The following is a 27,817-nucleotide window of genomic DNA, read 5'->3' on the forward strand; positions in this document are numbered from 1 at the left end:
GAGAGGGGGTATAGTGAATGGAGAGGAGTATAGTGAATGGAGAGGGGGTATGGTGAATGGAGAGGGGGTATAGTGAATGGAGAGGGGGTATAGTGAATGGAGAGGGGGTATAGTGAATGGAGAGGGGGTATAGTGAATGGAGAGGGGGTATAGTGAATGGAGAGGGGGTATGGTGAATGGAGAGGGGGCATAGTGAATGGAGAGGGGGTATAGTGAATGGAGAGGGGGTATAGTGAATGGAGAGGGGGTATAGTGAATGGAGAGGAGTATAGTGAATGGAGAGGGGGTATGATGAATGGAGAGGGGGTATAGTGAATGGAGAGGGGGTATAGTGAATGGAGAGGGGGTATAGTGAATGGAGAGGGGGTATAGTGAATGGAGAGGGGGTATAGTGAATGGAGAGGGGGTATGGTGAATGGAGAGGGGGCATAGTGAATGGAGAGGGGGTTGGTGAATGGAGAGGGGGTATAGTGAATGGAGAGGGGGTATAGTGAATGGCGAGGGGGTATGGTGAATGGAGAGGGGGTATGGTGAATGGAGAGGGGTATAGTGAATGGAGAGGGGGTATGGTGAATGGAGAGGGGGTATAGTGAATGGAGAGGGGTATAGTGAATGGAGAGGGGGTATGGTGAATGGAGAGGGGGTATAGTGAATGGAGAGGGGGTATGGTGAATGGAGAGGGGGTATAGTGAATGGAGAGGGGGTATAGCGAATGGAGAGGGGGTATGGTGAATGGAGAGGGGGTATAGCGAATGGAGAGGGGGTATGGTGAATGGAGAGGGGGTATAGCGAATGGAGAGGGGTTATGGTGAATGGAGAGGGGGTATAGCGAATGGAGAGGGGGTATGGTGAATGGAGAGGGGGTATAGTGAATGGAGAGGGGGTATAGTGAATGGAGAGGGGGTATGGTGAATGGAGAGGGGGTATAACGAATGGAGAGGGGGTATAGTGAATGGAGAGGGGGTTGGTGAATGGAGAGGGGGTATAGTGAATGGAGAGGGGGTATAGTGAATGGAGAGGGGGTATAGTGAATGGAGAGGGGGTATAGTGAATGGAGAGGGGGTATAGTGAATGGAGAGGGGGTATAACGAATGGAGAGGGGGTATGGTGAATGGAGAGGGGGTATAGTGAATGGAGAGGGGGTATAGTGAATGGAGAGAGGGTATAGTGAATGGAGAGGGGGTATAGTGAATGGAGAGGGGGTATGGTGAATGGAGAGGGTGTATAGTGAATGGAGAGGGGGTATGGTGAATGGAGAGGGGGTATAGTGAATGGAGAGGGGGTATAGTGAATGGAGAGGGGTATAGTGAATGGAGAGGGGGTATAGTGAATGGAGAGGGGGTATCATGAATGGAGAGGGGGTATGGTGAATGGAGAGGGGGTATGGTGAATGGAGAGGGGGTATAGTGAATGGAGAGGGGGTATAGTGAATGGAGAGGGGGTATGGTGAATGGAGAGGGGGTATAGTGAATGGAGAGGGGGTATAGTGAATGGAGAGGGGCTTTGTTGAATGGAGAGGGGGTATAGTGAATGGAGAGGGGGTATAGTGAATGGAGAGGGGGTATGGTGAATGGAGAGGGGGTATAGTGAATGGCGAGGGGGTATAGTGAATGGAGAGGGGGTATGGTGAATGGAGAGGGGGTATGGTGAATGGAGAGGGGGTTTCGTGAATGGAGAGGGGGTTGGTGAATGGAGAGGGGGTATAGTGAATGGAGAGGGGCTTTGGTGAATGGAGAGGGGGTATGGTGAATGGAGAGGGGGTTGGTGAATGGAGAGGGGGTTGGTGAATGGAGAGGGGGTATAGTGAATGGAGAGGGGCTTTGGTGAATGGAGAGGGGGTATGGTGAATGGAGAGTGGGTTGGTGACTGGAGAGGGGGTTGGTGAATGGAGAGGGGGTATGGTGAATGGAGAGGGGGTATAGTGAATGGAGGGGGACTGGGGAACCAGTTGGGAGTTCTAGTCTCCTTCTCGGTTCACTTTCTGGAACCTCTCCCTTCTGCTCTTTTACTCTGTGACACACTTTGACCTCTGCGCCTTCTATTTTGCAGTCCTCATCTGAGCCTCACAACCTACTTCATTCTCATCATTGGCTCCTTGTGTCATTGTGTTGTCTGGGGAACGATAGTTCGCAGCCTCCTCTGCCTACCCTTCCCCGTCTACCTCGTCTCCATCACCACCCACTTGGACCATTGTACATATGCTATCTCTCTTAACTCTCAACTGCTCTTGGATCTGTTGTATCTGTTTCTGTTGTTGGGCAGTCAGGAGACTTATTAATTTATCTTATTTTTGCTCCACCCCTCCTGGTTTTTGGGGAGTCACGGTACAATTTCCCTCATCGTTTCTCTGCCGGGGGTGGGGGACAGTTGCGATATTACTATGGTAGTCTACGGCATAATGACCCATTTTCTGATATCGGAAACACCTGCCATTATGACCTTCTGTACCTCCCAAGACTCCTCATGTTTCAGCAGTCACCACTGCCCCTTGTTGGCTCAATCTGCCCTGAAACTCCTGAACCATTAACCACATGTGTGGTCAACCCAATTTATGGATCGACTCATAATCTCCCTTAAAGCCCCTCTATAGTCGGCGAGTTCCAACTCTAGTCTCCCATTTTTCTCTGTAAGTCTAGCTCTCTCTTATATTTTCTGACTCTGCAGTTCTTGTGCTGTCGCAGTTTTAGCCACCAACTGTGAACTCCCCAGCATCGTCAAGACATCAGTCAGGCGTCCTTTCAACCTCCCATTTTCATCTGACTGCCTCTTAACTTCCTCTAACTGCTTCCTATTTTCCCCTTTCAATTGCTTCATACGTTCCTCACGCTTAAGTACACACAAGATTGCTGCCCACATTAGAGTCCTTTTACCAACTCTCTCCTTCAACTTTTTATTTTGAACTTAGAAACATAGAAAATAGGAGCAGGAGTAGGCTATTCGGCCCTTCGAGCCTGCTCCACCATTCAGTGTGATCATGGCTGATCCTCTATCTCAATACCATATTCCCGCTCTCTCCTCGACCCATTCTATGGCTGCCTCATCTTTCTCCACTATTTTGGAGATTAATTCTACAGGTTCCTCGGACCCCTTTAGTTTCTTTTTCAGTGTCTTTTCTAACATTACATGGACACGCTCCATGACCACTTATACTAAACAAAACCTCACTTTCAGAATTTGAGCAATTTGCGTCTTTTGTGGTCAAATTAAGTCTGTTGATTTTTAAGCGTTTTTTTCTTTTAGGTGTTTAATTTTTTGTCAATGCAAAACATTGATTAGTCACCTCCTGGCTGGCTCGCCAATTTGTGTCAAATTCAGACATGATACCCATTGGTAATAAATGTTTCATTTATTAATGGTAAAATCAAACATGTACAGGTATCAAATATTTAGACAACAAAGATCAAAACAATATACCCTGTTTGATCTCTGGGCAGAGGTCATAATTAAGTTGGCGACATGGTTGTTTCGAGTTTTCCCACAGTGAGGTCGTCTTTTGATAGTCGGGTGTCCTTCTGACTGCGCTGTCATCTTCAGACAGCTAGGTGATCTTCTAACTGCTGGGAGGTCTTTGCTGGTTCTTCTGCCCTAAGCTCAAAAGACATTGGATTTTTCTGCTCTGCCCCCCAGCAGGAACCTCACACCATATATGGAACAACATTCATAAGACCCTTATAGATTAACAAAGTTGTTTTTCAAAGAATTCCAGGTGGCCAGTTTATTTTAACATTACTCATTAAACCACAAGACCCTTTACAAGGTAACATTGTCCAGCTATCTTGTCATGGTCCTGGTCTTAGCGCTATCTTTGGATTATTGTTCTGCTTTGTTTGATCATTTTTCCTCTTTTATCACATAGCTGCTGTGTCTAGAAATGAGTGTGACACGGGTCAGTCGCTAGTCAAAGGTTAACCAGTTTACAATTCAGCAAAATAAGCCGCACACTCAGCGAAATACGCAGCACAGCCTGCAGAGCTTGATGGGTAGTAGCTTTAAGGAAAAGATGTCAATTTTTCCCTAGTTCTAATATTCTTACAATACTGAGTCCTGTACTATACAGGGGGAGCAGAGAGAGTACTACAGTTCTATTTATATTCTATACTGAGTCCTGTACTATACAGGGGGAGCAGAGAGAGTGGGGTTGATTTTAGGATGACTGAGCGGGTGTGTTGGGGGCAGGGGGGTGCTCGTAAAATTGGGGAATCCCGGAGCGGGTCCGGAGCCCGGCTCCATCCCGCCCACTTCCGGGTTCCCCAGTGACGTGTTCTGGTGCGCGCGCAGCTCCCGCATGTGGGACTCCCACCGGCAATTAAAGCCGGCGGGATGACAATTTAAATGCTCACTTACTTAGTTGAGGTACTTGACAGACCTCACTGACAGGAGATTTTGGCAGGGGTGCAATTTTCATGGATCCTCAGCGTGTTTCCTGTGCTGTAGGGAATACCTCATTTATTGCAGCAGGACACTCTGTCACTTCAGGCAAAGTTTTGGCTGCAACACCTTTGTCTTTCCACTCAAAATTATTAATTTATACCCTAAACTCTGCTGTGCAAACACACTTACCTACTTTGCGGACCCCCTCAAACTCACACCGTCAGGATGGGGGAGCGTCATGGCTGCATTCATCACTTTATCGGAGGACGAGCAACATCAGCAGCCTCGCCAGGCACGCCGTCCACCTCCGCCACGTGGAGCTCCACAACACAGAGCTGCGCCACAGGCACCTGCACAAAATAGTCGTGCAACTACACATACACCCACTGTAGGGTGACCCAATGGGTGGCATCAAGTGTGGGTGTTCATGGAGAACCTCATGAAAGGGACTTATTGCACAAGCCAGTCAAGAATGGCCAAGACGTGGCAGTAGTGGTGACAATAATAATATTTAATTTGAGTTGAACCATAATCAAATATAAATAAAAAACATGACAAAACTTTGCCTCACGCTTCCTGCTACTCATACGTGATGCATCCCCTGTGGCTGCAGCAGAGGTAGTGGCAGGTGGGGTGAGGCTGACCGTGAAAGAGATGCATGAGAGGGTGAGTATGAGACAGAGCCATGAGGATTGGGTTGAATGGTAGTGGTGGGATGAGTACTGGGGAGGTGAGTAAGTGCAGGTAAGTTGAGGATGAGGTTTGAATGAGGGTGTGAGGAGTGATGTGATAGAGTAGTGTGGGCAGTGCAGAAGGAGTTGTGGGGTGGGGGCGGTGATGTGGAAGACGGAGTGTAGGGGAATGAGTAAGTGTGCTCACTTTGGCTGACCTGGTTCGGTCATTGAAGCGCCTCCTGCACTGGATCCAGGTGCACGATATGTTGGTGGTGCACGTGACCTCCTCTGCCACCTCGAGCCAGGCCTTCTTGGTGGCAGAGGCAGGCCACTTCCTCCCATCTGCCAGGTAGAAGATCTCTGTCCTCCCCCTCCTCACCCCATCCAGTGGGACCTGGAGTGAGGCATCATTAAACCTGGGAGCAGCATTCCCCCTGGGTAAATGCACTGCCCAGTGTAATAAGTGAGAAGGAAAGACTTGCATTTATATAGCGCCTTTTAAGGACCTCAGGACGTCCTAAAGTGCTTTACAGCCAATGATGTACGTTTGAAGTGTAGTCACTGTTGTAATGTAGGAAACGCAGCAGCCAATTTGCGCACAGCAAGATCCCATAAACAGCAATGAGATAAATGATCAGATTATCTGTTTTTAGGTGTTGGTTGAGGGATAAATATTGGTCAGGACGCCAGGGAGAACTCCCTGCTCTTCTTCAAGATAGTGGCCACAGGATCTGTTACATCCACCCGAGGCCTCGGTTTAAAATCTCATCAGAAAGATGGCACCTCTGACAATGCAGCACTCCCTCAATATTGCACTGGGAGCGTGAGTTTAGATTTTGTGCTCACATCTGTGGAGTGGGATTTGAACCTACGACCTTCCTGATTCAGATGCAAGAGTGCTACCCACTGAGCCACGGTTAACTGTGGGAGAGGGATGGGCTGCTTTAATTTGCCTGCACCCTCACAGTAAGTGTTTCAGCTCGGTTACAGTTGCTGTGAAGTACAGATGGGGAGGATGTTTAGTTTCACAGAGTGTCGTGCGGGAACTGAGAGGGGCCTCCCTCTACCCAGGACGTTGTACAAACTGAAACGACACTTATCCTGCACTGCAACAGGCTCCAGATAAGAGCTCCTTTGAAGCAGCCCGAACGTTGATTAGCCTGCAAGCATGAGCTCATTTGGGAAAAGATAATGAGGGTGATTATATGTGCGTGCAGATAATGGGTCACAGGGGTTGGAGGATACCAGCTGGACGATCAATGGGTCACCCGATGACAGAGTGGCAGTGCCATTTGTACTACTGCCAGCTACATCATCAAGAGACACACTGCCGTGGGATCTTTTACATCCACCTGAGAGGGCAGAGCGGGGCCTCAGTTTAACGTCTTATCTGAAAGATTGTGTTTTTGAAAAAAAAAGTTGGTTGAACACTTGCTAATTAATTATAAAAATATTGACGGTGGGCGTACAGGCTGTTTTGATTGGGCGGGACGCTCGCAAGCAGGAGGTCACATGGTGAAATCTCCAGGGATATGTCCAACCAGAGTTGGCAACACTCACTGGAAGCCAGCAGGAGTGGGGCCTGGTAGAACGAGGAGTCGAGGGGGAGAGGCAGAGCTGTTGATTCAGCTGTTAATCTTGCGGGAGCACAAGACGTCCACATGAACAACGAAAATGACTGCACCACAACTGCTGCCCCTCCCCCACAGGTCCTGGTTCCAAGTTTAAAATTCAGGGGTCCTGATGGTGAGACTCCCCCTTTAAAGGGGGTCCTGATGGTGAGACTCCCTCTTTAAAAGAGGTCCTGATGGTGAGACTCCCTCTTTAAAAGGGGTCCTGATGGTGAGACTCCCCCCATAAAGGGGGTCCTGATGGTGAGACTCCCCCTTTAAAAGAGGTCCTGATGGTGAGACTCCCCCTTTAAAGGGGGTCCTGATGGTGAGACTCCCTCTTTAAAAGGGGTCCTGATGGTGAGACTCCCCCTTTAAAAGGGGTCCTGATGATGAGACTCCCCCTTTAAAGGGGGTCCTGATGATGAGACTCCCCCTTTAAAGGGGGTCCTGATGGTGAGACTCCCCCTTTAAAGGGGGTCCTGATGGTGAGACTCCCTCTATAAAAGGGGTCCTGATGGGGAGGCTCCCCCTTTAAAAGGGGTCCTGATGATGAGACTCCCCCTATAAAGGGGGTCCTGATGGTGAGACTCCCCCTTTAAAGGGGGTCCTGATGGTGAGACTCCCCCTTTAAAAGGGGTCCTGATGGTGAGACTCCCCCTTTAAAAGGGGTCCTGATGATGAGACTCCCTCTTTAAAAGGGGTCCTGATGGTGAGACTCCCTCTTTAAAAGGGGTCCTGATGGTGAGACTCCCCCTTTAAAAGGGGTCCTGATGGTGAGACTCCCCCTTTAAAAGGAGCCCTGATGGTGAGACTCCCCCTTTAAAAGGGGCCCTGATGGTGAGACTCCCCCTTTAAAAGGGGTCCTGATGGTGAGACCCCCTCTTTAAAAGGGGTCCTGATGGTGAGACCCCCTCTTTAAAAGGGGTCCTGATGGTGAGACTCCCTCTTTAAAAGGGTCCTGAAAGTGAGGTTCTCTCTTTAAAAGGGGTCCTGAGGGTAATACTCCCTCTTTAAAAGGGGTCCTGATGGTGAGATTCCCTCTTTAAAATGGGTTCTCATCATGACAATCCCTTTTAAAGGGGTCCCGGTTGGGATCTGCCTCTTTAAAGAGATCCTGCTGATGAGAATCCCTTTTAAAGGGGTCCAGATTAAGATCTCCTCCTTGAATACAACTACCAGATGGTCTAAATGTTAAAGTTTCTAATTATACTTGTTGGTGGAGACTTTGATATTGCGGCCTTTTGAGAGCGATTGATCGACCGAGCTCATTGAGTTGAGATTGCTCATTTAATACAAATATGGACCCAATTCCAGTTCTCATTGTGCTGTGGACCTGGGGCATCTTGGAGCCAAACACACAGTTAATCTCATATCATGTAGGAACCCTGGCATGTGGCAGAGAGTGTAGGCTGCCATCTGTGCCCTAGCAAAATACACTGCCCTACCCGCTCATTCTCCTCCTTGCACTGTCTGCTACTTCCAACTCGTTCTGTGACGGGACCTCCAAAGAGTGGATCGCCTCACGTCTCTCGCTCTTCCCTTGCTCCCTGCAGTACGCCGGGTTTTACAACCGAAGCTTGGCTTCAGCTCATCTCCTCTCCCAAGTGTCAGCTTGGACTGGTTGGTAACACTCTCGCCTCTAAGGCAGAAGGTTGGGTGTTTAAGCCCCAATACAGACTTGAACACATGGGCCCTGAGATTCTGTAGGCGGCCATCCCAGTGATTGTGCTGAGATCGTGCCAGCTGGTGCCCACCAATGCTCATCCTTGCCCGTGTTTGCGGGTCGCAGTGTTGAATATTGTGTGTTGGCGCTGAGTTCAGTGAGCAGGAGTTTTACTCAGTATTTAATTCAGTGAATGGGAGTTTAATTCACTGGATGGGAGTTTAATTCACTGGATGGGAGTTTAATTCAGTGAGTCTCTGTTTAATTCAGTGGGCGGGTGTTTAATTCAGTGGGCGGGTGTTTAATTCAGTGGGCGGGTGTTTAATTCAGTGGGCGGGTGTTTAATTCAGTGGGTGGGTGTTTAATTCAGTGGGCGGGTGTTTAATTCAGTGGATGGGAGTTTAATTCAGTGGATGGGTGTTTAATTCACTGGATGGGTGTTTAATTCACTGGATGGGTGTTTAATTCAGTGAGTCTCTGTTTAATTCAGTGAATGGGAGTTTAATTCAGTGAATGGGTGTTTTTTAATTCAGTGGGCGGGAGTTTAATTCAGTGAGTCTCTGTTTAATTCAGTGAATGGGAGTTTAATTCAGTGAATGGGTGTTTAATTCAGTGAATGGGAGTTTAATTCAGTGAATGGGAGTTTAATTCAGTGAATGGGTGTTTAATTCAGTGAATGGGTGTTTAATTCAGTGGGCGGGAGTTTAATTCAGTGGATGGGAGTTTAATTCAGTGAATGGGTGTTTAATTCAGTGGGCGGGAGTTTAATTCAGTGAGTCTCTGTTTAATTCAGTGAATGGGAGTTTAATTCAGTGAATGGGAGTTTAATTCAGTGAATGGGAGTTTAATTCAGTGGGCGGGAGTTTAATTCAGTGAGTCTCTGTTTAATTCAGTGAATGGGTGTTTAATTCAGTGAATGGGTGTTTAATTCAGTGAATGGGAGTTTAATTCAGTGGGCGGGTTTTTAATTCAGTGGATGGGTGTTTAATTCAGTGGGCAGGTGTTTAATTCAGTGGATGGGAGTTTAATTCAGTGAATGGGTGTTTAATTCAGTGGATGGGAGTTTAATTCAGTGGATGGGAGTTTAATTCGCTGGATGGGTGTTTAATTCAGTGAATGGGAGTTTAATTCAGTGAATGGGTGTTTAATTCAGTGAATGGGAGTTTAATTCGCTGGATGGGTGTTTAATTCAGTGAATGGGAGTTTATTTCAATGGATGGGAGTTCAATTCACTGGACGGGTGTTTAATTCAGTGAATGGGAGTTTAATTCAGTGAATGGGAGTTTAATTCAGTGAATGGGAGTTTAATTCAGTGAATGGGTGTTTAATTCAGTGAATGGGAGTTTAATTCGCTGGATGGGAGTTTAATTCAGTGAATGGGAGTTTAATTCAGTGAATGGGAGTTTAATTCAGTGAATGGGTGTTTAATTCAGTGAATGGGAGTTTAATTCAGTGAATGGGAGTTTAATTCGCTGGATGGGTGTTTAATTCAATGAATGGGAGTTTAATTCAGTGAATGGGAGTTTAATTCAGTGGATGGGCGTTTAATTCAGTGGATGGGTGTTTAATTCAGTGAATGGGAGTTTAATTCAGTGAATGGGAGTTTAATTCAGTGGATGGGAGTTCAATTCACTGGACGGGTGTTTAATTCAGTGAATGGTAGTTTATTTCAGTGGATGGGAGTTCAATTCAGTGAATGGGAGTTTAATTCAGTGAATGGGAGTTTAATTCAGTGAATGGGAGTTTAATTCAGTGAATGGGTGTTTAATTCAGTGAATGGGAGTTTAATTCGCTGGATGGGTGTTTAATTCAGTGAATGGGTGTTTAATTCAGTGAATGGGAGTTTAATTCAGTGAATGGGTGTTTAATTCAGTGAATGGGAGTTTAATTCAGTGAATGGGAGTTTAATTCGCTGGATGGGTGTTTAATTCAGTGAATGGGTGTTTAATTCAGTGAATGGGAGTTTAATTCAGTGAATGGGAGTTTAATTCACTGGATGGGAGTTTAATTCACTGGATGGGAGTTTAATTCAGTGGACGGGTGTTTAATTCAGAGAGTCTCTGTTTAATTCACATGTTGCTGCTGTGTCTGTTGATGCCATTCACTGAAATATTTCTACTTTCCTCTTCTGTAGGTTTTAAATGTTTGAACGCCGCGGACCCCTGTGTTAACGGTGGGAGCTGCAAATCGCTCAGTAACGGTACCGGAAGCTGTATGTAAGTAAGAAAGTGCTGCAGGGTCAGGGCCGGTGGCTGGAGTGAGAGGCGTCACTGGCAGAAAGGGGAACAAGCAGAGGGGGCCCCGGGGTAGAGTGTGCGCAGTCAGTGTGGGTGAGTGTGAGTGAGCGTAGTCAGTGTGTGAGTGTGAGTGAGTGTGAGTGTGTATCTGAGGAGGGCTGTAAAGACATCACTGCGCTGTGGATTGTCTCTCGTGCGACTAACATATTATTTATAATCAGCTTTGATTAAATACATGAGGTAAAATCACAAAGTCAATATATAATTCTTGTACAGGATGAATGAACTGTTTGGCTCAATATACAATAGGTGTAGAAGAAATTTCAGAACGGGCTGCTTAGGGATTCTTAGCGAGAATTTGCCTCAGGCGGAATTGTATTTGCCGCCTGTTATATGTCCCGCCCGATATTCAGTTACCATTGAAGTCACTGGGACTGATTATGGGGCGGGACGTATAGCAGACGGACAATGTGATTCTGCCCGTTATGTGTTTCTACTCAGGAGTGTCCGAACATCTCCTTTATATGAGGACGTCGCCCCTTTTGAAGAGCGAGGTTCCCCAATTCTCTCCTGATGACCCCCTGCCCGCCATGGTTAAATAATCTGCCAACCCTCGCCCCTCGGGAACATTTGGCGAATGGGCACTCGTATGAGGTATGGGGGGGTTTGACGGGAGGGGAAGGGGCCTTTGGAACTGTACCTCAGGCAGTGAGGAGTCACGGGGGATAGTCCTGCTTGGTGGAAGTGCTGCCATTGCCCCCTTTTACCAGGTAACCCCCATCATTTCCTCTCCTCTCCTGACGGCGGCCACTCCTCGCTGGGGCGCGGTGCTACCCCAACAGGGCGGCCTGTCATCGCACAGCGGCCTGAACGGTGAGTGCCGACAGGGGGCTGGAGCCTCACAGCTAAGCCCCGGGTAAAGAGAACGTTAGGGATGATCTTGGTATCAGCTCAGTGGGTAGCACTCTCGCCTCGGAGTCAGAGAGGTCGTGGGTTCAAATCCCACCGTGAAACTTGAGCACATAATCCAGGCCGACACGCCCAGTGCAGTACTGAGGGAGTGCTGCACTGTCAGAGGTGCTGACTTCGGATGAGACATTAAACCGAGGCCCCGTCTGCCCTCTCAGGCGGATGTAAAAAAATCCCATGGCACGATTTTGAAGAAGAGCAGGAGAGTTCTCCCCGGAGTCCTGGCCAATATTTATCCCTCAACCAACATCACTTAAAACAGATGATCTGGTCATTATCACATTGCTGTTTGTGGGATCTTGCTGTGCGCAAATTGGCTGCCACGTTTCCTACATTACAACAGTGACTACACTTCAAAAGTACTTCATTGGCCGTAAAGCGCTTTGGGACGTCCTGAGACCGTGAAAGGTCCTCCGTAAATCCAAGTCCTTTCCCCTTTCCTGTAGCTTGGGGAATCGTAAAAAGGGATGGAGGCCAGTCACCTTTGCCCTGCCTGTGCACCGGCCAATGGATGTAACTAGGCCTGCGGTGATGGTGATGAGAGCGGGACCCTCGGTCTCGCGGTTGGAGATCGGGACCCTCGGTCTCGCGGCTGGAGGTCGTGACCCTCGGTCTCGCGGCTGGAGATCAGGACCCTCGCTTCTCACGGCTGGAGAGCGGGACCCTCGGTCTCGCGGCTGGAGATCGGGACCCTCGGTTCTCGCGGCTGGAGATCGGGACCCTCGGTCTCGCGGCTGGAGATCGGGACCCTCGGTTCTCACGGCTGGAGATCGGGACCCTCGGTCTCGCGGCTGGAGGTCGTGACCCTCGGTCTCGCGGTTGGAGAGCGGGGCCCTCGGTCTCGCAACTGGAGGTCGTGACCCTTGGCTCCGGTGACGTCATGGTTGAAATGTTGTTCCTGCCACCGTGTGTAAAAGAACAGTGATGGGGGTCAACGAGGGTTTCATGGGTTAATGCCAAGAGCGGGAACTGCCTGTTATCAGCCTCAGATAGCCTCAGTGTTATTTTTTGGGATGTTATTGCTGAGTGAGATGGAAAGTTGGAGTTGCTCCAAGGTTTATCAATGAGCTACGGCACGGGGCCGGGATTTGAATGGATTGCACACCCCACAGTGAGCTTCGTGAATTTTTGTTTTGTTTACTCTTCCCTATCCTGAATGTACTTATTCTTATTGATAGAGCGTACACATCTCTGCACACTGCACACTGAGCACAGTTCCATCCTTATACACCAGGCAATGCTTCACATTTATGCACACAGCTCTGTACAGCGTGTAAGGACTGCGCCCCGTGCAGCGTGTAGGGCCCGCGCTCCGTGTATGGACCGCCCTCTGTGCAGCGTGTAACGACCATGCTCCGTGTATGGACCGCCCTCTGTGCAGCGTGTAACGACCATGCTCCGTGTATGGACCGCCCGCTGTTCAGCGTGTAATGAGCGGGCTCCGTGTAACGACCGGGCTCCGTGTATGGACCTCCCTCTGTGCAGCGTGTAACGACCGGGCTCCATGGAACGACCGGGCTCCGTGAATGGACCTCCCTCTGTGCAGTGTGTAAGAACCGGGCTCCATGTAAGGACTGTATTACCTGTAAGGGCTGCACTCCGTGTAAGGACCACGCTCTGTGCTCCGTGTAAGGGCCGCATTCCGTGTAAGGACCACGCTCTGTGCTCCGTGTAAGGGCTGCACTCCGTGTAAGGGCCGCATTCCGTGTAAGGACCACGCTCTGTGCTCCGTGTAAGGACCACGCTCTGTGCTCCGTGTAAGGACCACGCTCTGTGCTCCGTGTAAGGGCCGCACTCCGTGTAAGGACCACGCTCTGTGCTCTGTGTAAGGGCCGTGCTCCGTGTAAGGACCATGCTCTGTGCTCTGTGTAAGGGCCGCGCTCCATGTAAGGGCCGCGCTCTGTGTAAGGACCACGCTCTGTGCTCCGTGTAAGGACCACGCTCTATGCTCCGTGTAAGGGCCGCGCTCCGTGTAAGGACCACGCTCTATGCTCCGTGTAAGGGCCGCGCTCCGTGTAAGGACCACGCTCTATGCTCCGTGTAAGGGCCGCGCTCTGTGTAAGGGCCGCGCTCCCACGGGCAGAGCTTTCTGCTGACTGGCAGAATTCGATTGGCAGTCAGACAGCAGGAACCGATCTTGTAGCTTTGGGTCTCAGGTCCGTGGGTACAGTGTAAACACATCTTAATATTACAGTAATAAATATATCGAGTTGTTTTATTATTGTAACAATGACCTTAAACTAATAAACACCTGAGACACAATTTCGCACAAAAGTGGAAAACAGAAACACTTCAGCTCTGCTCCCTTCATCTAGTTGTCCCTTTTACTCTCCCATTCTCTCTCTCCTATAACTTCCCATCGAGTGCGGGGACAGCTTTAGCAGGAAATTCTGGCCCCTTGCTCTGGATTTATTAAAGTTTTCACTTCCCTTTACCGTTCTGCCTGCCTCTGTCCATTGCGAAAGTCAGAGCAAGTCACTATTAAAAGAAATACTCCCATTTCTAAAGCGTCTTTCATGACATCGGGATGTCCCAAAGAGCTTTACAACCAGTGAAGTACTTTATGAAGTGTGGTCACTGTTGTAATGGAGGAAACGCAGCAGCCGATTTGCGCACAGCAAGATCCCACAAACAGCAATGTGATATTGATCAGATCAACTGTTTTTAATTGTTGGTTGAGGGATAAATATTGGCCCAGGACACCGGAGAGAACTCCCCCTGCTCTTCTTCAATATAGTGGCCGTGGGATCTTTTACATCCACCTGAGAGGGCAGATGGGGCCTCAGTTTAACGTCTCATCCGAAAGACGGCACCTCTGACAGTGCAGCACTCCCTCAGTACTGCACTGGAGCGTTCGCCGGGATTTTGTACTCAAGTCCTTGGAGTGGCTTTTGAACCCATGACCTTCGTGACTCGGAGGCAGGAGTGTTACCAACTGAGACATCAGCAACGGACAAATTGACTGCCCAATGCCCTTTCCAGTCTTACAATCCTGCTACATGCCCTTTAACATTCAGTCTCCGCACCCCTCACTTAGCTTTTCTTTCCCTCCCCTCCTTCCCCCCTCTCCCTCCCCCCTCCACCGCTCCCTGTCATATAGAAACATAGAAAATAGGAGCAGGAGTAGGCCATTCGGCCCTTCGAGCCTGCTCCGCCATTCAATATGATCATGGCTGATCCTCTATCTCAATTCCCGCTCTCTCCCCATACCCCTCGATGCCTTTTGTGTCTAGAAATCTATCCAGCTTCTTCTTAAATATATTCAGTGACTTGGCCTCCACTGCCTTCTGTGGTAGAGAATTCCACAGGTTCACCACCCTCTGAGTGAAGAAATTTCTCCTCATCTCAGTCCTAAATGTCCTACCCCGTATCCTGAGACTGTGACCCCTCGTTCTGGACCCTCCCCAGCCAGGGGAAACATCCTCCCTGCATCCACTCTGTCTAGCCCTGTCAGAATTTTATATGTTTCAATGAGATCCCCTCTCATTCTTCTAAACTCGAGTGAATTCAGGCCGAGTCGGCCCAATCTCTCCTCATACGACAGTCCTGCCATCTCAGGAGTCAGTCTGGTGAACCTTCGCTGCACTCCCTCTATGGCAAGTATATCCTTTCTTAGGTAAGGTGACCAAAACTTAGGTAAGGAGACCTATCGCAGGCAAAACAGGCAGGACTCACACTCCCTGACAGTATGTCTATTCACTGACCTCCTGAGCAGAGTGCTGGGACTATGATGCTTAACCCTCCAAAATCTCTGCACTCCTCCAATTCTGGCCTCGTGCGCATCTCCCAGTTTCATCACTCCTCCATTGGGCGGCCGTGCCTTCAGCTGCCTAGGCCCTAAGCTCTGGAATTCCCTCCCCAAACCTCTCCACCTCTCTCTCCTCCTTTAAGACGCTGCTTAAAACCTACCTCTTTGACCAAGCTTTTGGTCACCTGTCCTAACATCTCCTCACGTGGCTCGGTGTCAAATTTTTGTCCAATTACGCCTTGGGACTTTTTACTACGTTATATAAATGCAAGTTTTTTTGTTGTTGGTTGGTGATATCACGGCGGTAGTTTTACGATGCATCGTAAATGGCATCCGGCCAGTCCTGCCTCTTTTTTGTTCAGCTGGTTGACTGCGAGGAACAGAAACCCATTCCTGTGTCTAAGCATCTCCAAACCAAACTGTGGAGGGTACCACATGGAGTCCCCCCTGCCAGATAAACACTCACACTTATGTAAGCCCAGAGAACGTAGTTACCAAGACTTTAGTATCCACCAATTACCCTGCATCTTAACTAGCACTGAGCCACTGGAGGCCCTATTTTAACCTTTATTCCCTTTTATGTTTGTTTTAAAATCTTTAACTCGCCTCTTTTTCCCCCGTTCCCATTGTCCATTTTAGAGGAGGCAACAACATGGGCGGGGGAAGGGGTGGGGGTGTGACAACATCTTGACTAAAGACCCGGCCGGCTCTGAAGGCTCGGTCCTCAGCCTATCGGAACGGCACAAAGCACTGACGATGAACTGGTTGTCACGGAGATGAGGCCTAGGTCAGGCTTTGATGCTTTCGCCCATGTCAAGCAGCAAGTGGCAGCTGGTCAATGATGAAAGAAGATAAGTAAACTCTTCCCCACCCTGCTTTTCCTCCCCCATCACCTGCACCTCTTCCCTCTCCCTCCGTCATCTCCACCTCTTCCCCCTCCCCTCATCACCTGTACCTCTTCCCCCTCCCCCCATCACCTGTACCTCTTCCCTCTCCCTCCGTCACCTCCACCTCTTCCCCCTCCCCCATCACCTGTACTCTCTCCCCCCCTCCCCCATCACCTATACCTCTTCCCCCTCCCCCCATCGCCTGCACCTCTTCCCTCTCCCTCCGTCACCTCCACCACTTCCCCCTCCCCCCATCACCTGTACTTTCTACCTCTCCCCCATCACCTGTACTTTCTCCCGCTCCCCCATCACCTCCACCTCTTCCCACTCCCCTCATCACCTCCACCTCTTCCCCCTCCCCCCATCACCTGTACTTTCTCCCCCTCCCCCATCACCTGTACCTCTTCCCCCTCCCCCATCACCTGTACCTCTTCCCCCTCCCCCCATCACCTGTACTTTCTCCCCCTCCCCCATCACCTGTACCTCTTCCCCCTCCCCCCATCACCTGTACTTTCTCCCCCTCCCCCATCACCTCCACCTCTTCCCACTCCCCTCATCACCTCCACCTCTTCCCCCTCCCCCATCACCTGCACCTCTTCCCTCTCCCTCCGTCACCTCCACCTCTTCCCCCTCCCCCCATCACCTGTACTTTCTCCCCCTCCCCCATCACCTGTACCTCTTCCCCCTCCCCCATCACCTGTACCTCTTCCCCCTCCCCCCATCACCTGTACTTTCTCCCCCTCCCCCATCACCTGTACCTCTTCCCCCTCCCCCATCACCTGTACTCTCTCCCCCCCTCCCCCATCACCTATACCTCTTCCCCCTCCCCCCATCACCTGCACCTCTTCCCTCTCCCTCCGTCACCTCCACCACTTCCCCCTCCCCCCATCACCTGTACTTTCTCCCCCTCCCCCATCACCTGTACCTCTTCCCCCTCCCCCATCACCTGTACCTCTTCCCCCTCCCCCCATCACCTGTACTTTCTCCCCCTCCCCCATCACCTGTACCTCTTCCCCCTCCGCCCATCACCTGTACCTCTTCCCTCTCCCCCGTCGCCTGTACCTCTTCCCCCTCCCCCCGTCACCTGTACCTCCCCAACCCCCCTTCCTCCCCCCGTCACCTGTACCTCTTCCCCCTCCCCCGTCACCTGTACCTCCCCAACCCCCCTTCCTCCCCCCGTCGCCTGTACCTCTTCCCTCTCCCCCATCACCTCCACCTCTTCCCCCTCCCCCATCACCTGTACCTCTTCCCTCTCCCCCGTCGCCTGTACCTCTTCCCCCTCCCCCCATCACCTGTACTTTCTCCCCCTCCCCCCGTCACCTGTACCTCCCCAAACCCCCCCCCACCCCACCTCAGCGAGCGAAAGCAAAATATCCTTTTCCGAACTGGCCGCAGCGACCGACTGCACGACTACAATGTCTGCTCTCCCAAAGGTGCCTCGCTGTGCGCAGCTCTTTGAGAAGTTTAGATGACACGATAAGGCCCTGTATAAATACAAGCCTTCGACGTGTTGACGCAGTGGATGCGGAAAGCCTTCGATTCCTACAGTTAAATGTTTTGACCTGCGTCTCCGCTCAGCCCTTGGGCAAGAATCCCACCCTAAACAAGCCTCCCAGCGAAACGGGGAAAGCCCCGCACAGACAACCCGTAGAAAGAAGGATTAGGGACAAGGGACGTGAAGGGCTGCTGAGGTGAAGAGTAAGGATGTAGCTTCATCGACAGATACAGTCATCAACCTCGATCCCGTCTGGTGAACCCCGCTAGAAAGTGTGCGGCTGGTTGGTGGGGGGGGAGGGGTGTTGGAGATGTTGGGTGAGACCAGGATCAGACTCTTGCGATGCCCCCCAAGGTCAAATATCCCGATGACACTCACCGCCTCGCCTCACACCTAAAGAGCGGTCAGCTGGGTGAGGTACTGGACGCCAACCAGTGCCCACGAAGTTCAGGACAGGAGGAATTTTATTTTCAAAAAAAATCTGCGCAGAAAACATGACAAACACAAGAGAAAAAAACCAGTCCTGCATAATTAACTCTCTTCAACAATTTGACTTTGAAAGAACTTTTTACATCGGTCTTTTACCTTGGATTCTGGGATTCGTCCGACGGACTCGGAGAGACCCGCCACCTCGCAAGGAATAAACCGGGTTAGACAGTGTAAAATTCCGGGAGCCCGTTCCTGCAGTCCGAGTTCGCGGAAGTCCAGTTCTAATGCGGCTGATCTGCTGTGGTTCCAGCGGGCAGGGCTCTCGACTCTGAGTCACGACGGTCGCGGGTTCAGCCTCCCACTTCCAGAGAATCGAGCACAAAATGCAGGCCGACTGACCCCAATGCAGTGCTGAGGGAGTGCCGCACTGCCGGAGGTGCCGTCTTTCCGATGAGGTGTTAAACCAGGGCCCTGTCTCCCAAGCCGCTGTCTCGAAGAAGAGCGGTGAGTTCTCCCCGCTGTCCTGGGCCGATATTCGTCCCTCAACGAAAAACACGTTATCCGGTCATTCATAGAACGGTTACAGCACAGGAGGAGGCCCATCGAGCCCGTGCGGGCTCTTTTTTTTTTTGTTTGCGGGATCTTGCTGTGCACAAATTGGCTGCCGTGTTTCCTACATTACAACTTCAAGAAGTGCTTCATTGGCTGTAAAGCGCTTTGGGACGTCCTGAGGTGGTGAAAGGCGCTATATAAATGCAAGCTCTTTCTTTCTTTCATTTGTTAAAAGCAAATTAGGAACAAAAGGGGTGGAAGTGGCCTTGGGGGGAGGGGGGAAGTCGCACGAATCGGGGGGCAGCGAATCGGCCGCCTGTTTTACACCCTGTCCGATCTTTTCCATCGACTTCACTGGGGGGGGCCAATTCGACCCCTTTTTGTTCCTAATTTGGTTTCAAGAGTTGGACCGACCAGGATGGTCCCTGGTTCGATTACCGACCTGTGTGCAGAGTGAGCAGAGGCGGTGGTGGGGGTGGGCCTGGGTTAGGGAGGGGCTATTCGACCAGGTGTTCCTGCGCCTGGTCCCTATCCAGCGAGTCGCTCTGATCTGGAATGCTCTGTTCTGAAAGGGCGCTGCAGGCAGACTCGGTGGTAACTTTCAAAGGGGAACTGGCGAAATGCTTGAAAAGGAACAAATTTGCAGGGCCGTGGGGAAAGAGCAGGGGGGAGTGGGGCTAATCGGATAGCTCGACCAAAGAGCCGGCACGGGCACGATGGGCCGAAAGGCCTCCTTCTGCGCTGTCTGATTCTGTTGACCCTGTTGGAAAGTGCTTGTGCGGACATTGGGTGGGGAAAGGACTGGGCTGGCTGGGTCGTGATGCCTGCTGTTGTTGAATAGCCTACCGGGCTAGAGGATGGGAGGTGAAGGGAGGGCGTCTGGTGCTGCGGGACATACCGCGGTATGGGGTCAGCACCGTCGGGAGAGCACGAGAGAGGATAAGGTTTCTCCTCTCGGTTTTCACTCAGTGTGTTGTGAAGGAGATTGCGAGGTGGCCCTGCTCCAGTGCTCATTTTAAACAGGTCCTTATCTCGGCTGCCGATCAATGCTGGCCGGCTGTTTTTGCATAAATCACTACATCTAACGTTTCCTTTGAAATTAGTTCCAGTGTTTATGGACAGCTCACAAATACATAACATCAAAGAGATGTCTGTCCTGTAATACTCTCTGCCAGTCACAGTGCTCTCTCTCTCTGTACTGTAATACTCTCTACCAGTCACAGTGCTCTCTCTCTGTCCTGTAATACTCTCTGCCAGTCGCAGTGCTCTCTCTCTGTCCTGTAATACTCTCTGCCAGTCACAGTGCTCTCTCTCTGTCCTGTAATACTCTCTGCCAGTCGCAGTGCTCTCTCTCTGTCCTGTAATACTCTCTGCCAGTCACAGTGCTCTCTCTCTGTCCTGTAATACTCTCTGCCAGTCACAGTGCTCTCTCTCTGTCCTGTAATACTCTCTGCCAGTCACAGTGCTCTCTCTCTGTCCTGTAATACTCTCTGCCAGTCACAGTGCTCTCTCTCTGTCCTGTAATACGCTCTGCCAGTCACAGTGCTCTCTCTGTCCTGTAATACGCTCTGCCAGTCACAGTGCTCTCTCTCTGTCCTGTAATACTCTCTACCAGTCACAGTGCTCTCTCTCTGTCCTGTAATACGCTCTGCCAGTCACAGTGCTCTCTCTCTGTCCTGTAATACGCTCTGCCAGTCACAGTGCTCTCTCTCTGTCCTGTAATACTCTCTACCAGTCACAGTGCTCTCTCTCTGTCCTGTAATACGCTCTGCCAGTCACAGTGCTCTCTCTCTGTCCTGTAATACGCTCTGCCGGTTGCAGTGCTCTCTCTCTGTCCTGTTATACTCTCTACCAGTCACAGTACTCTCTCTGTCCTGTAATACCCTGTAACATTGAGGGATAAATATTGGCCAGGACGCTGGGGAGAACTCCCCTGCTCTTTTGCAAAACAGTGCAATGGGATCTTTTACGTCCACCTGAGAGGGCGAACGGGGCCTCGGTTTAACGTCTCATCCTAAAGGCAGCGCCTCTGACAGTGCAGCACTCCCTCAGTACTGAATTTTGTGCTTAAGCCTCTGGAGTGGGACTACGAACCCACGACCTTCAGACATCAAAGGGGAGAGAGCCACGGCTGAGACCCTCCACCAGTCACCGTGCGCTGTCCCCCCCCCCTGTAAATCCCACGCTGTTAAGCCACAGTCTCTGTCTGATTTGTGCCCTGTCTCTTTTCCAGTTGCGTGCCTCTATATGTTGGCGACCAGTGCCAGTACCTGGATCCCTGCTCCAGCTCCCGCTGTTTACACGGTGGCACTTGCGAAACCGTTATCCGGAACGGCTCCGCCGTGGCCTCCTGTTCCTGTTCGCCAGGCCGCGCGGGCAGGCGGTGCGAGGCCTTTCTGAACAACGCCTGCGTGGAAAACCCCTGCTTGAATGGCGGAAAATGCGAGCTGGTCTCCGGCAGGGACTACAGGTGCAAGTGTTTGCACAGCTGGACAGGTAAGGGCTCCCTGCTCCCACTCGGCATCCGGTGGGACCCTGCTGGGGAGGGGGAGGCGTGTGCACGTGGGGCTGAGGACGGGATCAGGCTCGTCTGTGACGCCCTCACAGACGAATAGCTTGCCGTGGCGACGTTCGGCCTTTCGGCCCGGGCAGTGGAGGGCGGCCTGTACCTGGGGAGCTGAGCCCTTGCACTGAGTCAGCACCTTCGAGAGAGGAGGGGGAGAAAATCAAGCATATACTGATACAATGCAGGAGGAGGCCATTCGGCCCATCGTCCCTGTGCCAACTCTCTGGAAGAGCTATCCAATTAGTCCCAATCACCCGACCTTTCACCACAGCCCTGCCAATTTTTCCCTTCCAAGTATTTATCCAATTCCTTTTGAAAGTTACTATTGAATCTGCTTCCACCGCCCTTTCAGGCAGTAAATTCCAGATTTACTCCCTGCGTAAAATAAATTCCCCTCATCTCAACCCTGGTTCTTTTGCCGATTATATTAAATCTGTGTCCTTATGGTTTCCGACCTTCCTGCCACCGCAAACAGTCTCTCCCCGTTTACTCGATCGAAGCCCCTCATGATTTTGAGCACCTCTATCAAATCTTCCCTTAACCTTCTCTGCTCTGAGGAGAACAACCCCAGTTTCTCCAGTCTCTCCACATAACTGAAGTCCCTCATCCCTGGTACCATTCTGGTCAATCTCCTCTGCACCCCATCCAAGGCCTTGACATCCTTAAAATGAATGGGCTGTGTGTGGGGGGTCGGTGGGGGACAAGAAACCCAGGCATTGTGCTGGAAGACTGGGCCAGTGTTTCAAGGCCGTCTCTGGAGCTCTGCTCACAGCTGCGGCTCCTCAAACATTTTCACGTGTTTCTCTTTGTCCTACAAATTGTGGCCAGCCCACAAGAGCTTGATTTTAAGATTCTCATCCTTGTTTTCAAATCCCCTCCGTGGCCTCGCCCCCCCACCCTCCCTATCTCTGTAACCTCCTCCAGCCCTACAACCCTCCGCGATCCCTGCGATCCTCCAATTCCGGCCTCCTGCGCATCCCCGATTTTCATCGCCCCACCATTGGCGGCCGTGCCTTCAGCTGCCTCGGCCCTGAGCTCTGGAATTCCCTCCCCAAACCTCTCTGCCTCTCTCTCCTCCTTTAAGATGCTCCTTAAAACCTACCTCTTTGACCAAGCTTTTGGTCACCTGTCCTAATATCTCCTGATGTGGCTCGGTGTCAAATTTAATCTGATAATCGCTCCTGTGAAGCGCCTTGGGACGTTTTACTACGTTAAAGGCGCTATATCAATGCAAGTTGTCGTTGTTGTTGATTGCCGCTGAGTGCTGAACCGGTCCTTTCTGCAGCGAGCCTCGCTATGTCACGGGGGCCAGCTGCGCTGCGCGATCCGCTCGCGGCCGGAAGTCGTCAAAGCCCCGACCGCTTTCGGCAAGTGGGTGCACCCTCACCTGCGAGGGGGGTCTTCTCACCGGGTGCAGCGAGGGTGTAAAACATTCCTGGCAGGTGGGGCGGCCATTTTGTGGCCGAGAATTTCGCCCATTTTGTGGCCGAGATTTTCGCCCATTTTGTGGCCGAGATTTTCGCCCCAGCGACGATGGAGGAACGGCTGATATATATCCAACTCGGGACGGGGTGTGTGACTCGGAGGGGAACTTGGAGGTGGTGTTGTTCCCATGCACCTGCTGCCCTTGTCCTTCTAGGTGGTGGAAGTCATGGGTTTGCCTTAGAGGCGGTGCAACGAAGGTTCTCTAGATTGCTTCCTGGGATCAGAGGGTTGTCCTATGAGGAGAGATTGAGTAGAATGGGCCTCTACTCTCAGGGAGTTTAGAAGAATGAGAGGTGATCTCATTGAAACATATAAAATCCTTCGAGGGCTTGGCAGGGTAGATGCTGAGAGGACGTTTCCTCTGGCTGCAGAGTCTAGAACTAAGGGGGCATAGTCTCAGGATAAGGGGTCGGCCATTCAAGACTGAGAAGAGGAGGAATTTCTTCACTCAGAGGGTTGTGAATCTTTGGAATTCTCTACCCCAGAGGGCTGTGGAGGCTCAGTCATTGAGTATACTCAAGGCTGAGATGGACTTTTGGAGTGTAAGGGAATCAAGGGATTATGGGGATCAGGCGGGACAGCAGAGTTGAGGTCGAAGGTCAGCCATGATGTCATTGAATGGCGGAGGGGGCTCGAGGGGCCCACCCCTGCTCCTATTTCTTACGTTCTTGTGTCTGGCACGTTGCTACGGGGGACGCTATGGATACTGCACGCTGCAGCCACGGTGCGCCGGTGGCAGAGGGAGTGCATGGTTTAAAAATAGGGCAAATAGCGCTGACCGCTTTCTTCTACCTTTTAGGACGGAACTGCCAGATGGCGGACCTGTGCACCGCCAACCCCTGCACCAATGGCGGGCGGTGCACCAGCACCAAGGGGCACTTCACATGCCAGTGCGGCCGGGGCTTCGAGGGCCAGGTGTGCGAGTTCGACGTGGACGAGTGCGGCATTGGCGCCGGCCCGTGCCGGAACGGCGCCACCTGCGTCAACGAGCCCGGCTCCTACAGATGCTCCTGCCCGCCCGCCTACACGGGCCCCAACTGCCAGGTCCCGTCCAGCTCCTGCTTCCCGTCCTCCTGCCAGAACGGAGGGACGTGCCTCCCGAGGGCTGGCGGCACGTACCAGTGCTCCTGCCTCCCAGGTAAGACCCCGCTCGCTGTCGGTCGGCTCGCAGCGAATCACCAGGTCAAAAAAAAAACAATTGGTGGGGGTGGATTTTGCGTTCCTGCTACACATTGGGGGGCCGACGCACGCAAAGCTCATGATTTTCCATTCATTTAAACCCAGGAGTTCCAAACACAGATAATTTGCCTTCTATAACACCGGATTCCCCTGTTGGCTCAGATGGTAACTGCACCGCCGGATGTGGCACCGAGCTATTCGACTGTGGGCGCCATCTCAGTCAAATCTGGCCCTAACACCGCGCCCACAGGGGTATATGTAGCGAGATGTAGGGGAGACCTTGTGTGACCTCGGTGTATATTTGGGGAAACTGCAAGTGAACTCAGTGGGATTTGTAGGGGATTCCGTGAGTGTTCATAGTGGGATATGTAGGGTAGACAGGGAGTGACCATAGTGGGATATGTAGGGTAGACAGGGAGTGACCATAGTGGGATATGTAGGGTAGACAGAGAGTGACCATAGTGGGATATGTAGGGTAGATAGAGAGTGACCACAGTGGGATATGTAGGGTAGACAGGGAGTGACCACAGTGGGATATGTAGGGTAGACAGAGAGTGACCACAGTGGGATATGTAGGGTAGACAGAGAGTGACCATAGTGGGATATGTAGGGTAGACAGGGAGTGACCATAGTGGGATATGTAGGGTAGACAGAGAGTGACCATAGTGGGATATGTAGGGTAGACAGGGAGTGACCACAGTGGGATATGTAAGGTAGACAGGGAGTGACCACAGTGGGATATGTAGGGTAGACAGAGAGTGACCACAATGGGATATGTAGGGTAGACAGAGAGTGACCATAGTGGGATATGTAGGGTAGACAGAGAGTGACCACAATGGGATATGTAGGGTAGACAGAGAGTGACCATAGTGGGATATGTAGGGGAGACAGGGAGTGACCACAGTGGGATATGTAGGGTAGACAGGGAGTGACCATAGTGGGATATGTAGGGTAGACAGGGAGTGACCATAGTGGGATATGTAGGGTAGACAGGGAGTGACCATAGTGGGATATGTAGGGGAGACAGAGAGTGACCATAGTGGGATATGTAGGGGAGACAGAGAGTGACCATAGTGGGATATGTAGGGGAGACACAGGGTGACCATAGTGGGATATGTAGGGGAGACAGAGAGTGACCACAGTGGGATATGTAGGGGAGACAGAGAGTGACCATAGTGGGATATGTAGGGGAGACAGAGAGTGACCATAGTGGGATATGTAGGGGAGACACAGAGTGACCATAGTGGGATATGTAGGGGAGACACAGGGAGTGACCATAGTGGGATATGTAAGGGAGACACAGGGTGACCATAGTGAGATATGTAAGGGAGACAGAGAGTGACCATTGTGGGATATGTAAGGGAGACAGAGAGTGACCACAGTGGGATATGTAAGGGAGACACAGAGTGACCATAGTGGGATATGTAAGGGAGACACAGAGTGACCATTGTGAGGACGTTGCTGCATTTTCTGTTCTGATGTGATATAAATGTGATTTATCTGACAGTGTGCTATGCCTCCCCATCCCTCCCAGACATTGGGAAGTAACCACACTGAAAAGTTTTATTTTTGCAGTTTGCAGATCCTCTCGTCTGATTTCTGCTCATTTGCCCATTTTTTTCCCCCCCCCGCTGTGGCTGCGTAATTACTGCTGTTTTGCTCCTGTTATGAATGGTCATTATTGTCCTTCCTTTACCACAAGCATATTTAGAAGGGACTTCAAACGACGAAGCCGGATAATTCACTCAGAGCCACTGACCGCTCGAGTGGCAGTCGGATGGGGTCGCCACCCGGTCAGTGTGGGATGCCCGTTAAAAGGGTCTTAGACCACACTCTGGTGCTGCAGGAATGTGTCTCCATGGAAAGCAGGAGGTTTTTGTTTTGGACTCTCCCAGAGATGATGGGGCCTTAAATTCCCCCGGAGCACCATTTATCAGAGCCTCCTGTTGAGATTTCTGCTGGTTTCTGGTCCAGTGCTCCTTGGAACTGAGCCATGGGATCTGCTGAACTTGCCTCGGGCATGAAGTAAAGGCACAAGAAATCTGGAGCCTTGTCCCGGAAACTGCTCTTCCTTTTTAACACTGTCAGCTGCAGGCCGAACTTGGCCAGAAGTTCTGGTTGCCAAGGGCGACCAGATAGGAGGATCGGAAGAGGAGGTTTGATCATGGTTGATCTGTGCCTCAACTCCAATCGCCCGCCATTGCTCCCTATCCCGTGATGTCCTCACTTAACAAAACTCTATCGATCTCAGTCTTGAAAGCTCCAATTATGTCCCATTTTTTTATTCGTTCGTGGGATGTGGGCGTCGCTGGCGAGGCCGGCATTTATTGCCCATCCCTAATCGCCCTCGAGAAGGTGGTGGTGAGCCGCCTTCTTGAACCGCTGCAGTCCGTGCGGCGAAGGTTCTCCCATCTGGGGGAGAGTCTTCCAGATTTCCACTGCGCTTTGTGTGAAAAGGTGCTTCCTGATTTCACTCCTAAACGGCCTGGCTCTAATTTTAAGGTTACGCCCCCTCGTTCTTAATCCGCCCCTCCGCCACCAGAGGAAATAGTTTCTCCGCATCTGCCATGTCAAATCCTTTTACCTTCATGAACACCTCAATCAGATCACCCTCTCAATCTTCTACACTCAAGGGAATACAAGCCAACCCAGCAAGGGCCCCGAGAAAGAAGAGCAAAATTAAAAGGTATGGGGAAAGAGTAGGGAAACGGCTAGATCTTTCAGAGAGGCGGCAATAAGATGTGTAGCCTCCCTCTGTGTGGGAAATCTCCGTGATTTGTTGTTGAAGGAGTTACTGTAATCTTTCGCAGTCACTGAAGGGTTATTTAGCACTACATGTGATGCATCCTAAATCTTTATTAATATAGAGCAGCGGTCATTGGTTCATGATCCAGAGCTCGAACTGTGACTTTTCACACCCACCTCCCCCAACCCAGAGGTGTCGAAGCCAAGTCCAATGTCCCTTCTTCTGCTAAAGTTATGCTAACCCTTAATAAATCACTGGTTAAGCCTCAGTTGGAGTATTGCGTCCAACACTTTAGGAAGGATGTCAAGGACTTAGAGAAGGTGCAGAGGAGATTTATTGGAATGGTCCCAGGAATAGTGGAATTCAGTTATGGGGAGAGACTGGAGAGCCTGGGTGTGTTCTCCTTGGAGCAGAGAATGTGAAGGGGAGATTTAATAGAAATGTTCAAAATTATAAGGGCTTTTGATTGAGTAAATAAGGAAAAACTTTCCATTGGCAAGAGGGCCGGTAACCAGAGGACACAGATTTAAGATAATTGGCAAAAGAACCTGGAGGCAAATAAGAATTTATTTTACGCAGCGGGTTGTTATGATCTGGAATTCACTGCCTGAAAGGGCGGTGGAAGCAGATTCAATAGTAACTTTCAAAAGGGAATTGGATAAATACTTGAGAAGGAAAAATTTGCAGAGATTTGGGGAAAGTGTAGGGGAGTGGGAAGCTCTTTCAAGGGGTCGGCACAGGCACGATGGGCCAATTGGCCTCCTACTGTGCTGTAAGGTTCTACGATCCCGAGGCCTTCCTGGACAGTATGGCTTAGCAACGACACAGTAGATAAACCCTCTCAGCTATTCAGGGAGCCCCACCCTTTTGCTCTATTATAATGTCTTTTTTATTCGTTCATGGGATGTGGGCGTCGCTGGCGAGGCCAGCATTTATTGCCCATCCCTAATTGCCCTCGAGAAGGTGGTGGTGAGCCGCCTTCTTGAACCTCTGCAGTCCGTGTGGTGACGGTTCTCCCTCAGTGCTGTTAGGAAGGGAGTTCCAGGATTTTGACCCAATGACGACGAAGGAACGGCGATATATTTCCAAGTCGGGATGGTGTGTGACTTGGAGGGGAACGTGCAGGTGGTGTTGTTCCCATGTGCCTGCTGCCCTTGTCCTTCTAGGTGGTAGAGGTCGCGGGTTTGGGAGGCGCTGTTGAAG

General features: G+C 51.0%; 1 protein-coding gene across 1 annotated transcript in view; it reads left to right on the top strand.

The window, feature by feature from the left end:
- LOC137305219 (neurogenic locus notch homolog protein 1-like) overlaps positions 1-27,817 on the top strand; it is a 134,776-nt gene that overhangs the window by 14,232 nt on the left and 92,727 nt on the right. The window contains exons 2-4 of the mRNA XM_067974060.1: positions 10,456-10,537; positions 20,872-21,134; positions 23,489-23,827. Of these exons, the coding sequence (XP_067830161.1) occupies positions 10,456-10,537; positions 20,872-21,134; positions 23,489-23,827 (684 nt within the window). The remainder of the gene's footprint in view (positions 1-10,455; positions 10,538-20,871; positions 21,135-23,488; positions 23,828-27,817) is intronic.

Source organism: Heptranchias perlo, chromosome 39 (assembly GCF_035084215.1).
Source record: "Heptranchias perlo isolate sHepPer1 chromosome 39, sHepPer1.hap1, whole genome shotgun sequence".
Classification (NCBI taxonomy): Eukaryota; Metazoa; Chordata; class Chondrichthyes; order Hexanchiformes; family Hexanchidae; genus Heptranchias; species Heptranchias perlo.